Source organism: Hippopotamus amphibius, chromosome 7, assembly GCF_030028045.1.
Source record: "Hippopotamus amphibius kiboko isolate mHipAmp2 chromosome 7, mHipAmp2.hap2, whole genome shotgun sequence".
Taxonomy (NCBI): Eukaryota; Metazoa; Chordata; class Mammalia; order Artiodactyla; family Hippopotamidae; genus Hippopotamus; species Hippopotamus amphibius.
The window spans coordinates 20,119,452-20,138,580 of NC_080192.1; the positions used below are offsets into that span (position 1 = coordinate 20,119,452).

The 19,129-nt window shown below is 39.6% G+C and overlaps 1 protein-coding gene across 4 annotated transcripts in view; it reads right to left on the minus strand.

Annotated features, from left to right (window-relative positions):
- Positions 1–19,129, minus strand: part of MYBPC1 (myosin binding protein C1) — an 86,732-nt gene that overhangs the window by 10,874 nt on the left and 56,729 nt on the right. For 2 of the 4 annotated variants that reach the window (XM_057741004.1, XM_057741002.1), the window contains exons 21-28: positions 15,743–15,902; positions 14,430–14,534; positions 13,483–13,671; positions 12,474–12,608; positions 9,250–9,303; positions 8,141–8,308; positions 4,802–4,890; positions 1,900–2,095 (exon numbers count right to left, since the gene is read on the minus strand). In XM_057741004.1, the coding sequence (XP_057596987.1) occupies positions 1,900–2,095; positions 4,802–4,890; positions 8,141–8,308; positions 9,250–9,303; positions 12,474–12,608; positions 13,483–13,671; positions 14,430–14,534; positions 15,743–15,902 (1,096 nt within the window). The remainder of the gene's footprint in view (positions 1–1,899; positions 2,096–4,801; positions 4,891–8,140; positions 8,309–9,249; positions 9,304–12,473; positions 12,609–13,482; positions 13,672–14,429; positions 14,535–15,742; positions 15,903–19,129) is intronic. The other 2 variants (XM_057741003.1, XM_057741005.1) reach the window with 1 other exon arrangement.

Consider the following 19,129-nt stretch of genomic DNA (forward strand, 5'->3'; position numbering starts at 1 on the left):
GGGAGGGATAAATTGGGAGATTGGGATTAACATATACACACTACCATACATAAAATAGATAATCAACAAGGACCTACTGTGTAGCACAGGGAACTCTACTCAATACTCTGTAATGACCTATATGGGAACGGAATCTAAAAAAGAGTGGCTATATGTATATGTATTCATTTTGCTGTACAGCAGAAACTAACACAACATTGTAAATCAACTGTACTCCAATAAAAATTAATTTAAAAAAAAAGAAAAGGAAAACTAAATCTTAATTGGGAGGCCCTCTCAAGAAAAAATATCATGCATAGAGGTACAAGGAAGGACAATAATCATATTATGTGTTTGTGTAGTATTTCTTAATTTTTTCAGGGAAATTTCACATCTGTTATCCTTTGTAGTGCAAGCATCACCCTTTCTGTTCTGAAATATTTTTCAGCTATTAAAATGCAATTATTATTTCTATATGAAATGTCAGCTTGAAAAGAGTAAATACCAGAAAAGAGTAAATACCAGAGTGGTTTCTAGTCATGTTTTTCTCTCTTTTAAGCAACATTTAACAGTCTTCATGGGCTCCGAGGGAGGGGAGGGGGAAACCACAGTGACACTCCTCACTTCCTTTCCACAATTACCAAAAACGAGTTTCTATGGCCACAGCTTTCTATCTTCTGTTTTCACCACCTTGTCCTATAGACAAGCCGTCTTCAACTTCCCACCTGCACCCCAAAGTCTGCTTTGTCTTCAAAGTTCATGTTGACTTTTCAAACACTTGCTCCCCAACAGTAAATGGTATTGCTAGATTTTTACAGTCACTGCAGAAACATAAATGTGAGACTAATAAAATAAGTAGGATAACAATTATTACTATTTATTGAACACTTTGAGTGCATGAGTGATGTGCCCAGCACTTATAGCTACCTGGTAAAGTAACTATACAGCAAAGTAGGAAAAATAAAAAAGGCCTTCCCTGTGTTTTCAGAGGGCAAGGCTTTTCCAGACGCAACCACAAGGGCGTTCATTAAAACGGAGCCAGGCCAGACCCAAGGGCACACAGAACATCCTCAATACTCCCTTCAACTTAACAAAAATCAAGGCCATTTAGTCAGCAGGATGAGAGTGCCCAGTTTAAAGGACATGAACTTTCACCTAAGGGAAGACTGACCACAGGAAGTTGCTCCTTTGGTTAGAGAACCTCTAGTTCTAGCATATTTGCTAAACTGTAATAATAAAAATAACTGGAGACTAGGTTTCTCCTAACTTTGCTCTTAAATTTATTTCTTGATATTGCAAAAATTATACAACAGTTCAAGCAAGAAGGGTCTACTTGTAAGAGCTCCTCCCTCTGTTGCCCTGACTGAGGAAAGAAGTAAGAACCAAACTTATCTGGACAGGTAAGTAACTAGCTCTGCAGGACCAACCACAATTCAATATTTGACTGTTTAACTCTGTTTAGGTACACCTTTCTTATATTTAATAAAAATTATTTATTCTCCATTAACTTTATTATTAGCAAATTTTAAATGTAGTAAGAAACATGTTAAACTATATCCAGAATCTATAATGTTTTCTTAATGCAAGAATTCAACACAGGAAATAGTTTTATCATTGAAGAGTTGAGAAACAGAGTAAGAGAGAACTATATTATAAAACAATACAGATGATTTTCAACTAGAAAGTACGTATGTTAATTTTCTTTACTATATATGCCCTAAGTCTCCTATGATTAGTCCTGTTAGTCAGTGAAAAATTATTCTAAAATGCTAACCAATTTATTAATTTACCTATTTTTTAAAATTCTAAAACAAGGAATTTTCCGTAGAGCCAGCCTAACCGAAATTCTCTTGCCTTATTGACAAGAACAATTTGTCTCCATACTACATAAAATGTTCTAGTTCCTTCCTCCAAACCTACCAACAACCCGGATATCGATGGATGCAGTTTCCACGAATTTTTCCACTTTGACCTGAAGATCATATTTCCCAGAATGGCTCCTCTCTGCTTTTCTTATAAATACGATTGTATCCGTCTCAGAGTTGCGAATGTTGATCTGATTCTTATCAATAGGTGCACCATCCTTCATCCAAGTTAATTCTGGTTTTGGTTTTCCCTTAAAAGAAGAAAAAAAAAAGAGAAAAAGTAGAGGCGGGAGGGGATCAGATTGTCTCCAGAGTTTTTTTTCCGCATTAGAAAATGATCATTGGCTTACCGCATCCTAGGCAAGGCTGGAAAACAGTTTTGGTGGTGGGTGGTTACAGCAGTGACATAATATTCACTATTGCCCACCGACTGCATTCTGTATGCAAGGCACTATGTTAGGTACATGATATTTATAACTTCTCGTAATCTTCACACCAAGATAAGTATCATTATCCTAATTTTTATTTTTATTTTTTTGATAAAGGTATTAAATGACTTGTACAAGGTCTTGCAGCTGAGTGCTGGAACCTGGTCTTCCAGCCAGGTCTCTTCAGCTCGAAAGCCTACACATCACAGCCTAATGGCTCAGAGTATGTGCCCTGGGGCCCTAGAATCTGTATTTGGATCCTGACTCCACTACTTAATAGCTGTGTGGCTTTGGGCAAGTTACTTAAACTCTCTGCCTCAGTTTCCCAATCTGTAAAATGAAATGAGAGTACCTGTCTCATAGGGTGGTTATCAAGACTGAAGTTCTTAGAAAGCTTCTGTGCACCGCACACGTTTCATTAGTATCATCTATGTGTTAATGACTATTATTCCACTGCACCATGTTGCTCATTTCAGACTTGTCTATAATTCTCTCTCTGTTGTCTCTAGGAGCTGAAACTATTCTTTAAGAGCAGACTTTGAGTAATTATAATCTCATTCAAGGACATGATTTCAGTTTACATTACAAAGGAACTTCCTAGGATTCCTGAGTGCCCAGGCTCACCCCGCAGACAGGAACCAAGCTTTAATTTCATTGGGTAAGACACAGCCTTCCCCTGGGCTCCTCATGTGGCTTGTTGATAGGTGCTACTAAGGAATATGAGAGACACACATCAACCCCCTGCCCACAGGGCTTGAAGAATGGTTGGGGGTGCTCAGATGTGCACATGGGAAGCAGAGAACAATATTGTTAAAGATGAGAAAAATGGTTCCAGGTCTCATTTCCTTAAATGTACAATTTACTATTAACTACTGGGGAAAAAATTGAGTTTTCTGGTAACATTCGGAATGAAAAAAGCACTGGATTCAATGTCTGGAGACATAGACTCTGTTCATGGCACTACCATTTACTTGCTGTGTGACTTTGGGCAAGTCATTTAACTTCTCTGAATGTCAGTTTCTTCCCCTCTCAAGGGGGGTAAGGAAATCTGCTATTCCTGCCTCATAAGGTGTTTCTGGCGCTCAGATGAGAAAATGTTTGAGAACTCTAGAGGTTATATAAATATACAAACACGATACACTACTCTCATCACCCCCTTCCTGGTAGCTCACCAGCCTCTGGGATGCCATACCTCTGAGGTCCCAGTTATCATGCTCTTTCCTCCTCAAGACCCAGGGACAGAAGTTGAATACACCCTCCCCCACCAAGATCTGGGAACTGGGATTAGCCCTAGTCGTCAACATGATGTGGAAACTAGAGGGCTGATTCGGTCCTGGTCCAGGGCTGGGGCTGGGTCCTGGGTGCCTGCCTTGTGCGAACTGCTGGTTTTATTTAAGGGCTGTAGGAGGAGAAAAGTGGGAGGAACCTTGCCAAGCCATCTCCTTCCTCCTTTGCTGTGTTCACATTCACATCCTCCTTGATTTCCGTTCTGATTTCACGTGCTGTGTATGTAGAAGTTAACCGCCTCTTCTAAGGCTGGACCCCAAGTACAATGAGAATGGCCTGAACTGGCTGTCCCTTTAGGTTAGTTTCCATGGGAGCCTGGGTTTGAACCAGATCTGTGTGTGTGTGTGTGTGTGTGTGTGTGTGTGTTCAAATGTGTGCAGAGACCTAAATTCTAATTCTAAGGTCATGCTGTCTTATTTAAACTAAAACTAATTAAAATTAGGAAAATTAAAAATTCATTTCCCCAGTTGCCCTGGCTGCAGCTTTCAAGTCCTCAATAGCCAAATTTGGCTACTGGCTCTCTTACTGGATGCTGCATATACAGGACATTTCTATCATCACAGAAAGATCTATTGAACAGCACTGTCTAGAGGCATAAAAGGAATCAAATGAGTAAAGAGCTGATGGTGCAATGTGTGTGTGTGTGTGTGTGTGTGTGAGAGAGAGAGAGACAGAGAGAGAGCAAAAGTGATTACTGTATGCAAAATCTTATAAACAACAGATTCTTTTGTGGGAGCAGTGATTATAAATGTCACTTATTTCAGTTAGTGGCATCAAAATATCAAATTTCAGTTATCCCTCATTGGAATTTGGGTGATTTGAGTGTGGTTTGGGGTAACTGTGAGAAATAAGCACATGTTGTTTTCCTGAATGTTACACCAAGAACTTCACTTAAAGGGGAAGATCAGTTTTACAGATGGAGAGAAACAGAAAGATCTTTAATATTTCTTGTTTCGGTGTCTCCTCAGTGTTTCTCCTCTGGCCCACTGTAGTCCCTGAGCTTCAGATAAGACTAGATCTCATTTATCTCATGCAGAAGGAAAATCTATGACAGTTTTATGGATTTCTGTACTTCTAAAGCAGGAGGTTGTTTAATCACTCTCCAAATCTCTTCCATCATTTCCTACTCTTCCTCTGAGGAAAGCCTGAATCATAAATACCTTAAATGCTGGAGTACCTCCCTCTACTCCTTAAACACCCCAGCAATGGAAAGAGAAACGAGCGACCCTGAATTATCATTACCTGGAAAGGAATAACCAGATTGATGGCTTCTCCGACTCTGCGGATGTAGGTTTGCTTCAGGTGCCTTGGGATGCGAATCTTTGGAGCCTCTGAGTAAGAGCAGAAGAGCATAATTTTGCAGTCAGTATCGTAGACTGGAAGCAGCCTTGCATAAGCGACTTCCCTGCGCTCATGTCTCTGCAGTAAAATCTTAGATGGGCCACTAACAGATTATATACGGTAATTTTGGTTCCAAATGTTTCCTTCAAGGAGAGATGTTTTAATAGACTCCACAAGATTTATCCTTGACATCCTTAATTTTACTGCAACTTCCTATTTTTATCATAAGCCTAAAGCAACTTTATAGAAAAACACAAAACTTTTTTCCTTAGAACCTTATATATTTTTTCGTAGTTTCTAACGGTGAGTACATTCTCCAAATACCATTCCATAAAAGATCTACAATCACCACATTAGCTGGTAGGACTCCCCTTTTTTTCTCACCAGAAAATAATAATAAAAAAAGCTTTAGCACTTATCATTTGTTGTTTATGTACTTATAATAGAATTTGATGGTAACTTTCTCCCTGTATGACTATGCTGAAGTATATAATAGGCTGCCCTAGCCCACTGTATATTAATGTTCATTAACTATACACCATAAAGATACTAGAACATGTGGATGTAAACTCATCAGAAGCAGAGAACCAAGGCTCATGGCTCACAGGGATGAGGTGGGTCATACCACTTGGGGGCTCAGTATGGAACAGATACTGGGATAAATGTTTTTCATGAAGGGACCAATTTAAACCTCACAGCCACCTTATGACACAGGTACTGTTTTTACTTTATGATAAAGAAACTAAAGCAACAGGGGCTTAAGTCACTTGCCCCAGGTGACACAGCCAGGATGAGAACCTGGGGTCAGCCTCCAGTGTATATGCTCTGCTTAGACACATGGACTGTGGGGTCGAAGAGGTCTGGGTTTGAGTTCTAGATCAGACAGCAGATCTGGTATCAGCCTATTCCATAAAATGTGGATGATAACAGCATCTAATGCACAGCCTTGTAATGAGGATTAAATAAGGTCATCCATATAAAGCATTTAGTGTGATGGCTGAGAACAGTAAGTGCTCAATAAACTAGGAGAAGATGATGATGGTGATAGTGGTGCTGATTACTGAATGTCGGATCTGGAAGAGAACTTGAGAGATCCCTAACTCCCTAACTTTATATGGGAGGAAAAGGAGACGCAGGGAGGTTCTGTAGCACCTTAACCATCATCATAACAAAAGCTATTATGTGGCAAGCTTTCTGTCAAGCAAATAACATGGATTCATTTATTCAAATCTTACAACTTCTTGACATGGTAAACACTATTATTATCTCCATTTTGCAGATGAAGAAATTAAGGCTCAGGTAGATCAAGTCACTTGCCTGAGACCACATAGTTAATAAATGAAGTAAACAGGACTCAGCTTTCATAGTCTGTCTCCAGAATCTACTAAGAAAATGTGCATGCTTCATACTTCCTTCCTTCCAACCATCCATCCATCCATCCATCCATCCACATCCATCCCCTAACTTACTCCCAAAAGGTTTCAAGCAGTCACACCATAAGTCTACGGCTCATCGTGGTCCAGACCCAGATGTTCAGGCCCCTTCCCAACATTCTTTGCCCTGGAGCAGCGATTCTCAAACTTTTTGGTTTCAGTATCTCATTACACTCTTAAAAATCATCAAAGGCCCCACAAAGCTTTTGTTTATATGGGCTGTATCTATCATATTTACCATATTAGACACTAAAGCCGATAAATTTTGAAATATGTTTATACTTATTGATTGAAAAGTAATAACATAGATATCATTTAAATGAAAACAACCATATTTACATTAACAAAAATGTGTGATATGAGTGGCATTATTTTATATTTTGGCAAATCTCTTTAACATCTGACTTAACTGAGGCTAGCTGGACTTCTATTTGTTTCTGCCTTTAATCTGTTGCAATATGCTGTTTTGGTTGAAGTACATGAAGAAAATTTGGCTTCACACAGATAGGAAGAATACTTTAATAAACTTTTCAGACAATTGTGGGTATTCCTCTTTGATTCTACACTAAAACACGCGTTGTAATTTCTTAAGGGTTAGCTGCAGTGTGGAATCTGAAACTTTCTATGAACTTTTCATACTCTGTCACATTAAAGTCCATTGGGCCACCTTCGATTTTGAATGTATCTTACTCATGGATGATTTTTTAATTTGCACTGGAAAATACTGCTTCACGGAATCATGCAGATTGTCCAAATGTTGAAATGTTGCATTATTCAATATCAAAAAATCACATTTGCTCTCATCACTACCTAGTTCGTCAGAAAAGCTTTTTAAGTATTAGAAAGCTACTAAGTTCATGATGGTGGATACCCGTTTTCCATAATTCTAATTTTTGCTTCAAACATTAAATTTTTTTATTGCCAAGTTGACAAATACTGTAAGTTGTTTTCCTCGAAGTGACAGGCTGACTCCATTCATTTTGTAGAAAATATCTGCCAATACGGGTCTGACTAGCCAGAGTTTGTCACTCTGTCATTCTTTCAAGGAAGAATGGAGTTTCATGGAAAAGGGCACTAGTTTAGGCTCTTAACTCAGTTGCACACATGCTTTTCCTAGAGACAACCATTGTGCTACGGTATTTAGCATAAGAGCTTCACGTATACTTTGCATTTCATTGTCACACAGAGTATAGGAAATGAGTGTACTCAAGAACCAAGGTTTAAAAACATGAATGATTTGAATGCCTCATCAAGAACATGCCAAGGCAAAACTGGCCCTTTCCTTTTAGTTGTGAGTGCATGGCGGTGAGGAAGAAAAGACCAAGCAGGCAATTTGGTGGCACGGATTTGATCTGTGCTAAGGCACCAGCAGTTTTACACACTGTCACTTTTGTACCATCAGTGCAGCGGTCAAGCATTGAAAAGGGAAAACAACGTGTTCAAATTATTGTGAAAATGGTTTTGACCTTGCAGGCTCATTTGAGCCATTTGGCTGCTGTACAGATTGTTTGAACTGCTTTCCCTGCCCTGCCCACCCCACCCCCACCCCGCCTGCCATGGTGAATAGGCAGCCCAGCCAGACCTGGCTGGTGCAACCTGGTGTAGTTTTCTGGTCCTCACCCCAAGAGATAAACCGGGAGCTGACCTCCCACACTGCCTATAAAGGGCTGTTTTGTTCATTTCTAACTCCCCAGGAGATATTAATAAAATATCAAAGGGGTGGCAATGAAATAGGAGGGTTTGAGAAAGAAAGAGGTTAAAAAAATATGTGAAATGGAGACAAAATTCTGAAAGCCTTGCCACCTACCTATGACTTGCTTCACAAGGATGGGCTGAGAGTAGTACTTGGGCTCACTGGCGCCAGCAGCATTCACAGCCTTCACGCGCACATAGATCCTTGCATCTGTTGGCAGATCTGTGATGGTGAACTTGGTCTTCTCGATCAGTTCTTTGTTTGCAGTTATCCAGTTGTCAGCTAAAATCCATTAAGAAGAAAAAAAAAAAAAGAAGAAGAAAAGAAGGAAGAACGGTGGTTAGCAAAAGAAATCATCCTGTTAAACAGTCGACTCCAGATTAGAATTTTACTCAGAATTAAATCATTTGGAGGGAATATGACTTTGGTCTGGACTCAGATTACATGGCTGGGTGTTTTTCATATTTAAATGAAAAATGGCCTAGAATGGCTAATGTAAAGAGCAGGAAGAATGATAATCAGATTCTGCCATTTTTGAAAAACCTCTTATTCAGGATACTAGGGTATCTTGAACAGTAGTAACGGTCCCAGGAATTTTGTAGTGGTTTATCCCAATTTGATTTTACAAGGTACATTTTTACAATGGATGTAACCATGATATTTAACCGTCCACCTACATTAAAGTTCAGAAAAAGAGGAAAATGCTCTTCTTATGAATGAAAGACACCGACCTTTATAGTCATATGATCTCTGCATTTTATCCTGGCTGCTTTATTATCAGAAGATACTACTATGGGCATGGGAAGTCTGATCATGCTCCCAGTGATGAAGAAAAGAAGCTTATGTCTACAGCCAAGAGGAAACACAGCCCAGGAGCCAAGACCTCGTAAGGAATTGGCACAATCTTTCACCTCAGTCAAAAGTTCTGATTTTTTAAAACGCTTTTGGTAGCTTTGTCTACAACAGCAAGAAAATTTAAACCCAGCATCCAGGTGTTACACATATTTCAGGTTCTAAAAGTTTGTATGCAATATTATGCCCACAGGGAGGAAAAAAAAGAGGGCTCTGGGTCTCACAGTATTAACTCACTGCCCGCCCTCCCCCTCCCCCTCTAAGGGTTTTTTTTGTGTGTGTGTGGGTGTACTTCATGCTTGGTCATGGGACATTCCCAGAAACTTTATCATACAGGAAGAAAGGTTGAGAGCTTTCGTAGAGTACTTTACCTGGTAGATCACATGCAGCCTCCCCATTTTCATCAGACTGTTTTGCTGATGTACCTTTGAGAATCCGTCATTAAAATTAATTAAAGACACCCACTTTCACACCAGAAGAATATCGTATCAGCAGTCAGCATTCTCTGTTAGTAAAGTATGCAAAGTATGCAAAGATATTTGTCTTCAGAACAGTGACGGAAGAGACCAAACACATTAGAGGAGAGGGGAATTCCTCAGGAGGGACACAGCCTGCTCTGTTCAGACTGTGGGTTTTTTTTTTTTTTTTTTGTCCTGAGGCACCTGCCACAGAGAAGAGGAGGAGAAAGGAGGCTGGGGCACCTCCAACTGTGGGAGCAAGAGGTAGAGAGGAACAAAGCAAGACCCTGAAGAGAAAGGCAGAGCAGGTCCTGGACTCCACAGGGGAGCAGTGCACAGTGAGACAGTCTATCCTTGCTCCTGTCCCTGCTACCTCAGCCTGGGAGGGTCCTGTGGTTCCTCAGGGAACACAGTTCTTCCACTGTGGGGCTCACACATCAGAGTCCGGGAGTGAGCGTACTTGAGAGAAGGCCAGCCCTGTCTTACCAGGAAATGGAAATGTTCTCCATGGAAATGGAAACTGCCCCAGCAGCCCAGGAAGCAGTGCCTGGTTGCCATGACAACAAGCTCTTGGTCTGGCAAACAAATTGAGCTGTTCTGGTTCCTGCGTTCCACATGCGTAGTGGGAATGCTGCTGGCTCATAGAGTGCTTGTGGGCATATCCCACTGGTTTGGAATGATGCTCATCTAGGTTATCAGGAACAGAGCAGGGAAATGCGGACTAGACTGGCCCCTCTTGGAACATTCTCCTCTCTCTTATTCCAACCCTTCTAGGAGTATCAAGGAGAAGGAGCAGAAGCCAGAATATCCTGGTGGCTGGGAGGGCGCGTGGATGATACAAATTACTTAGGACTTTGAAAAAGAGATACATCTTGAAGCCAAGGGTCGGTTTGGGAGCTACTGTGTTGATATTTTCATAATCAAGAGACAATTGATGAGAACATGAAATAGGAGACTGAGAAAACATGCATGAAAGAGTGAAGAACTAGGAAGAAGAAAATTTCAAGAGAAAACAGGACGAAACAAGATCAGAGGCAAACAAAAACATCTCTTCACATTTGAACTACTTGAGGGAAACAGAGAAAGAAAATGGTATCCAGGGGACAGGAAAGGAATGTGACAGTTATTTAATACATGAGGAGAATTTTTAAGGAAGAAAAGAAAGAACCAGGGTGAAGAAAGGAAAGGAAGAGTAAACTGGTGCAGGCATTAAACAATAGAATAAAAACCAAGAGAAAGAGTCCAAACCAACACACAACCTCATAAAAGAATTCTCTCACAGAATAAAACCTGAGATATCTAAAAGCATTCAACACTACAGAAAATTAGTCTGGAGAACCACAGCCATTAAAAGAGAATGAAGACTAGGGCAGCCACATGAAGGAAGTAAGAAAAGACTGCAAGAAGAAAGATATACACGTTATGAAAGAACTTCCATAGAAAGCTAATTCCAAGACATTATGTGGCAAAATATATACATAATAATAACTGTGTACATATATATATGTATATGCGAGTATACATATATATCTACACAGACCACACACAAAATTATGTAAAATACACTTCGTTGTATTTTATCTAAGGTGGGTAACATCAAAATGACAGCCATCTATCATTTTGCTGTATCTTCTTACTTTTTAAACCTATCAGAAAGAAAAGAGTAAAGAATTTGCTCTGTTTCATACATACACAAAAGGTTCACGTTCAGCAGCCCCACGACATAGAAGATTGGGAAATTCTGCTGACTGGGCAGTATCAATAACAGAGAGGAGGGCCTGGGAATTTTTCAAATGAGGGGAGGGGAATGGAATGGGAATAAACCATATTCTGAAGCACTCAAGATTTTATCAGTTGCCTGAGTAATAATGCCCCCCTCCCATGCTGGGATAGCTGTGGGAACTGTCTTATAATGTCCCCACTGGTTTTGGTTAGTGGCTTTCTAAGCCCTGGAAAAATCAACCATAGTGTTCTGTGAGTACATGTGAATGGAATTGAGTGTTACCAAGATGCTTTATTCCCCCTTTCTCTTCTACCCTCCTGACCAAAACTGCTTATTTCCACAGGTGCCCCCATCCAGAAGCCTGGAGCTTCTTTTCCAGCAGTTTGCTCTTCAAAGAAGTTTCTTCTCCATAGAGATTTTCCTTCTGGGCCAGTGTTCGCATTCCTGATTTCCCAAATGTGCTCCGGAGTCTCTCTTTTCTTCATGTAAGATCTGCGTTCAAGTTTGGGGTCCAAAGACTTTTCTTAGAGGCCAAATCTTGGCCTCTCACTTGTGGAGATGGGGACAAGTTTCCCTGGTGGATTGTTTACCGACGAATCCATCATCTAGAATGGAGTCCGAGTCCAGAGCTGGGGCAGTTTTATTCACCCAGCTCCAAATCATGACAAGTAGGATATCAAAAAACACAAGAGGCCTTTAGTAAATTTCACATCTTTTTTTGGTTTTAGGTATACTCTGGTCCATATTTTCTTGTGTCATTTTCTCTTTTTCTATTATTTCTATCAGCAAGGATTTTTTTGGCCTGTTTCTCTTCCTCTCCTAAATTTAAGCCATTAAATTTTTATACACCCGTGTCCTGAGACAAGTTACTACCATAATGTCATATCTATTTCTTACACCTGCTGGGATTGAATGCTGATTCTTTTAAACACTGAAAGTTGTCCTTAATTATTCTTTTTTTTTTTTTCCCTTAAGAAAGTAGGAATTGATCACCAGATAGTTGAATATATAATCTCTCTTTATTACCCAGATAGAGGCAGCTCTCTTGATAGCTGACCTCTGCTCCGTATAGAGTTTAGAATTTCCAACTTGCTTTATCCTAATTAGGCTTTTATTTTGCTTTGGTACGTTTTAATTCCAGCAATTCAAGAAGTGGGAGTCCTGAAGGTGGTCAGAATGTCTCCTCCTACGTCCTAGATCAGTTCTGTTGTCAGATCTGGGAGCCCAACTGGGATACTTTCGAGATCTCAATTTGTTAGTCAAGTATCAAAGAAGGGCTAAATTCTTATCCACGCTAGAATGATGACCTTTGGCTTGTCGTCATTTTCAGTAGGAAGGGGATGGGTTCCCAAGAAAGGGGGGCATATCTCACCTATTGATGATGGTATTCATTTGAATTATGAGTTGTACTTACATCCTTCAAAGCAATACTCTAGCACATAGCCATCTAAACCTGCTGCACCAATCTGGTCGGGGGGCCGCCACTTCATGGTGACACTGGTGTCAGTTACAGAGTCAACAGCCAGAAGAGTAGGAGGGCTGGTTACAGCTTCAAAGATAAAAGAGACAGAAAAAGAAGACATTATTAACTACAGAATTATGGCACAGGAACTGCGATAAAATGAACTAGGATACAAATAAAAATACACACAGAAGCCCCCGCATGTTAATAAAATTCAACGAAGACTCCTCGAGCATATGCTGTGCTTATGGCAAAGATCTGCCCGACGTGAAAAATTCTTTAGAAACACGGCCACACTTGCCCTCCATTTGGGAGGTTGGTGTGGGAGTTTGGGAGGCCCAAGGAAGTTGAAAAAGTCAAAGTTTGAGATCTAACAATCTAGAGTAAATTTCCCGTAACTTTCTAATTTTAAAATGCAAACTCTTGTACTAAATCTTCTTTCTATTGAAAAACATACTTCACTACCAGAAAATAGTGGCGACACCTTATCTTCTGTTTCTTTGCCTTTACTGAACTGACTTTTTTTGGTTCAATAGGTAACGTTTAAAGTGTGATTGTAAAGCAAAGAGACTAGCTTTCAAGTGTGCTTGGTTGAGTTGATCTCCATTTGTTTTAGTTATAGTATTTACACCAAGGCACTGGGTTATACTTTCAGAAGGACAAATGGGGGTAGTCATGTGTCAACTGGCTCAGCTACATGTTTCCATGGGGAGGGGCAACCAGAGCTACCCACAGCTGTCCTTGGAATTCTGGTAATAAATTCCAGGGCCTATATTATGAAGGCATTCAACTCTATCATGCTGTCCATAATTTCTTAGAAAACTGCCCCAACTATCTCTAGATTCCTGCTCCCACACCACTCTAAGAAGCTTCCAGGTCTGCTCCAGTTAGAGGTCGGAAGGCAGCTGTCACAATCCGCGGCAATGATTTTCATGACAAAGACACATCTCTTTTGACTCACCCAATGGGACAAAAGGCCTGGAGGGCATACTGGGCTTGGAGATGCCAATGGCATTGACGGCAAAGATGCGGACCTCGTAGGCCACACCTTCAATCATCTTCTTGGGCTCAAAGACTGTTTCTTTGCAGAGATCAAAATTCAGCCTCATCCACCTGGAGCTTTGTTTCTTTTTCCTCTCAATGAAGTACCCTGAAGGGGACCCAAGATGGAAACTGAAGTTTTTCCTTGGTCTCCAAAATTAAACTTTGTCAGATATTAGAATTCTCAAAAATTTCCCATATTCTCAGCACTCTAAGTGAAAGACTCATGTATGTGTTTTTAACCCATCTTATTCCATCAGTTGTTTGAGAGAGATTATGAGGAATACAGATATTAACATCATGGGATATAGATAAAAATAAGAAGACTGAGAAAAATTAAAATTGTACTAGGAAGAGAAGAGAACAAAATAGACCACAGATATGTAGGCCACAGAAATGCACAGTCACTTTATTTGAACAACAGATGTGGCTTTGAGTCCCAGCAATGTAAGTAAGAAGGGGGAAACAACCAGTTTTGTGAGTTTCATTATTAGTAAGTAGAAAAAAGTTCTTGTTCCACAGGTGAAGCAGATTCTTCTAAGTATTTAACTCTAACAGAAACTGCTTCATAAACATAATTCTATGGTACTAGGCATTTACTGACCAGAAGTTAGACTTATAGTTGTTTCAAAACTAGATACTGAACAGAGATGCCAAACATAAAAGAGGATAGGCAATCAGATGATATTCCTCAGAGCTATTTAAACCTCAAGCCCTTATAGGTCATCCCTCAATACATTTCACTTTGAATGGATATTTAAAGGTTTTCTTCTAAATGCAGTATTTTAAAGTGGGCTGTGTACTCTTATGCATAAAGAGGACACCAACGCCACCAGCAGTTGCACAGATGGACCAACGCACAGTTACCTAAGATTGGGGACCCTCCGTCGTAGAGAGGAGGATCCCAGGTCATGACGCACCAATCATCTCCCACATCTGTCACATTCGGTGCCACTGGAGGATCAGGGATATCTGTAGCAAAAAATAGGTAAAATAAAATAAAATTGAGGGAGCGAGAGCACAAAGGAAAATGTTCATAGGAAAATACGTTTGGGGGTGATAATCATAGAAGAACTGTTATTTCTGATTATTTTTCCATGTTTATCGAAATGCACTGGGTAACTAACTTGGGTACAAGGTCATGCTCCATATGGAATAAGGGAAGGTGAGCCCAATGCAAATAAAATAAAATAATGATGTCTCCAAATCCTTTACACTAGTGTCACATTACAGAACCACATGAAATCCAAGACTCTTGTTATCTACCTTGAAAATGGTGCCTAAGAAATTATTGCCTAAATGTTGGATGTGATTTTGGTTTTTTGTTTTTTAACTACAAAAGTGAACTAGCAGAACTGGATCAAGGACTAATTATTGTACATTTTACATCAGTTGTTGTACAAGATGTTGACTGGTAGAAATCCAAGTCAAAAATGGCAAGTTACAATGTCTTATAAATATAGTTCAGTATGAAATAAAGTGGTCCTAGTTTGGATCAATTTGAAATATGTTTCTTGGGAATTCCCTGGTCGTCCAGTGGTTAGGACTGCGTGCTTCCACTGCAGGTATGGTTTCCACCCCTGGTCGGGGAACTAAGATGCCTCATGCCATGGCCAAAAACAAAAAAAGAAGAAAAAAGAAAAAAAAAATGTTTCTTAAGGGAAAACTAAAGTGGGATGAAGAGATCATGAGACCTGGACCACCAGTAATCTGCCAGACTCATTTCACTTGGTTTTGGAATCAGGGAAAAGGTACTTAAATGGTTGTCTAAGAACCAAGGCAGATCTTATTCCTCTATGGTGAGTGTGATGTTGGAAATTATTTAGGAATTGTGTGTCAGTGACTGTGGAGGGCACTGAAAGGGAGTGTGACTATGGAGAGCTAATGACAGCAATCCCAGAAGGCTAACCTTAGCTACTCCTTTCTGCAACTAGTCCTCTAGGTAAGAAAAGAGACAAGGGAAGGAAAGGAAAAGGAAGAAAAAGGAAAGAAAAGAGAAAAAAATATAAAGAAATGGCCAAGATAGAAAAAGAAAGGCAGTGATTTATAAAATACAACTATACAGTGTGTTTCTTTGTCAGCTACCCAGAAAAGCTGAGAGAACCAACAGCTTGCAAAATCTACTTTGCATCTGGACATGTCAGCTTGATTCTAGAAGTTTGTTGACTCAGAAGACTTACCCACAACTTTAACTTTGATGCTTGCATGTGCTTCCCCAGCTTCATTTTTCAGATTTATGTGGTAAACACCAGAATCATCTTTTTCTGCTATATCAATAACCAGAGTGGTGCTGTCAGGGTAATTTTCAGCTCTTATCCGGCCACTGCCCTCCATAATAGCCTATGGAGGAAAGAAACACAATGTGGCATGACCTATGCAAAAAACAAGGACACTTCCAGAGTGCCTGGGCACTTAAGCTGGACATGGTGCTAATGCCCGAAACATGTGTTCTTAGTTCAATCTTCCACCAGCTCTAAGGACAAAAGTATTGTCATCCCATTTTACACATGAGAAAAACTGTGGCCCAAGGCCACAAGGCTAAGAAGTGGTAGAACTGGGATTTGACTCCACAGTTCACTACCCATTAACTCCTAAAAAGAGAAAGTTCGAGGACCAAAAATATAAGCGCAGAAGTGTCATTCTAGGAAAAGAGTTTCTTTGTACATGAAATTAGAAATACTGAAACTCATATCAGAAACTAAATAATGATTTGTTCATTTCTTCAAATGTCTTGAAAATTTAAAAATACCAAAAGAGGCTGAAGAAGGGCATAGTGCCAATTTCACATACAAGCTGAATATTGATTTTTCCCTTCCAGTAGGACGTGAAAGAATGAACATCTAATTCCCAAAGAAAAGACAGAGTGAGGTTGAGACTTCTATTATATTTTCTTTATTTTCTTCTTCTACTGCTTCTCCTTTTCCCCCTCTTATCTTTTCTTATTTTCCTTCACTTCTCCCCTTCCTTCTTCCTTACACCAGAATTTTAAAGCAGCATTACATTTTTCTGATTCCCAGGGTCATATCTTCCATTGTTGCATGACCTGGGACAGCCAGTATACAAAGAGGAAAAACAGAGAAGGTCAAGGCAATTTAGAAACTGGGCGATTTGCCACTATCGTCAACTCTACTCTTTTGTGTCTGGATTAGGACTTATAAGTCTTCAATAACATAAGATTGTGACAACAGTGAGAATACTTGAAATGGCTTTCATAATTCTCATTTTAAAATAGAAAAAAATTTCCTCATTTTAGCCAAATTCTAATCTTAAGATTGTAAAAGATAGCCTTTTTTTTTAAGCCCTTTATTGGAGTATAATTGCTTTACACTGTTGTGCCAGTTTTTGCTGTACACCAAAGTGAATCAGCTGTATTTATACATATATCCCCATATCCCCTCGCTCCTGCGACTCCTTCCCACCCTCCCTATCCCAGCCCTCTAAATCAACACCCATCATCAAGTTGATCTCCCTGTGTTATGCAGCAGCTTCCCACTAGCTATCTATTTTACATTTGGTAGTGTGTATATGTCAATGCTACTCTCTCACTTCGTCCCAGCTTCCCCTTCGCCCCCACCCCTTGTCCTCAAGTCCGTTCTCTACATCTGCATCTTTATTCTTGCCATGTCACTGGGTTCATCAGTACCATTTTTTTAGATTCCATATATAAGAGTTAGCATACGGTATTTGTTTTTCTCTTTCTGGTGAATGTAAATTGGTATAGCCACTATGGAAAACAGTATGAAGGTTCCTTAAAAAACTAAAAATAGAACTACCATATGACCCAGCAGTCCCACTACTGGGCATACACCCTGAGAAAACCATAATCCAAAAGAAATATGTACCACAATGTTCACTGCAGCACTATTTACAATAGCCAGGACATGGAAGCAACCTAAATGCCCATCAACAGATGAATGGATAAAGAAGATGTGGCACATATATACAATGGAATATTAGGCATAAAAAGGAATGAAATTGAGTTATTTGTAGTGAGGTGGATGGACCTACGGTCTGTCATACTTTTTTTTTTAATGTGAAAAGAAAAATAATTTACTTAGGGTGGTGTTATATTATTCTCTTCAGTTCTATATTTTAGAAATGATTTCTATATTTTATTTTGCTTTTTACTATAATTTACATAGAATAAAATTCATAGTTTTAGATATATCATCTATGAATTTTGACAAATTTATGTGATTGTGTAACCACTACCATAATCAAGATCCAGATTGTCTCCACATCCAACAGTGTCCCCATGTTCCTAGGCGTTAAACCCACTAACCCCATATCCTGGTCCCTGGCAACCACTGGTCTGCTATTTGCCCCTTTGGTTTCCCCTTTTCCAGAATGTCATATAAATGGAATCAAACAGTATGCAGTCTTTCGAGTGCATCTTTTTAGATTGATCCATGTTGCTGCATGTATTACTAGTGCACTCCTTTTAATAGCTGAGTTGTTTTCTATTGCATATTCCATGTGCAGTTGCAGTATGTTTGTACAAGTAGACTTTTGAGTCACTTCCAGGTTTTGACAATTATAAATAAATCTGCTATAGACATTCGTGTACAGGTTTTTGTGTGGATACATTTCATTTCTTTTGGTTAAATACCTAGGAACAGCCTTGTAGAGTTGTATAGCAAGCACATGTTTTACTTTATAAAAAACTACTAAACTGTTTTCCAAGGGGATGTACCTTTTTGCATTCCCACCAGCAATGTATGAGAGTTTAATTGTTCCATATCCTTGCCAGCATTTGGTAATCATTTAAAAAATTTTTAAAAATTTTTATTATTTAAAAAAATTTTTATTTTTGGCTGCGTTGGGTCTTTGTTGCTGCACACAGGCTTTCTCTAGTTGTGGCAAGCAGGGGATTCTCTTTGTTGCAGTGCATGGGCTTCTCATTGCGGTGGCTTCTCTTGCAGCAGAGCATGAGCTCTAGGCGCAAGGGCTTCAGCAGTTGCAGTGCGTGGGCTCAGTAGTCGTGGCTTGCGGGCTCTAGAGTGCAGGCTCAGTAGTTGTGGTGCATGGGCTTAGTTGCTCCTCCGTACGTGGGATCTTCCTGGAGCAGGGATCGGACCCATGTCCCCTGCACTGGCAGGCGGGTTCTTAACCACTGCGCTACCAGGCAAGTCCTCAGGGTTTTTTTGTTTTGTTTTGTTTTTGTTTGTTTGTTTGTTTAATGGCTTTTAAAAAATATTTGTTTTTGCTCCAGCTTCTTTCACACAGCATAATTATTTTGAGAGTCATCCAAGTTGTTGCAATATGTCACTAATTCATTCCTTTTTATTGCTGAGTAGTATTCCCTTGCATGAATTTCTTACAATTTGTTTATCCATTCACCCACTGATGGAATTTGCACTGTTTTCAGCTTTTGAATATTACAAATAAGGCTACTATGACCATTTGTTAAGGTAGATTTTTTTTGTAGATTATATTGGATTTTCTACATCGATAATTATGTCATCTGCAAATAAAGATAGTTCTACTTCTTCATTTCCAAAATGGAGGTCTTCTATTACTTCTTTTTCTTGCTTGACTGCCCTGGCTAGAACCTCCAATACAATGTT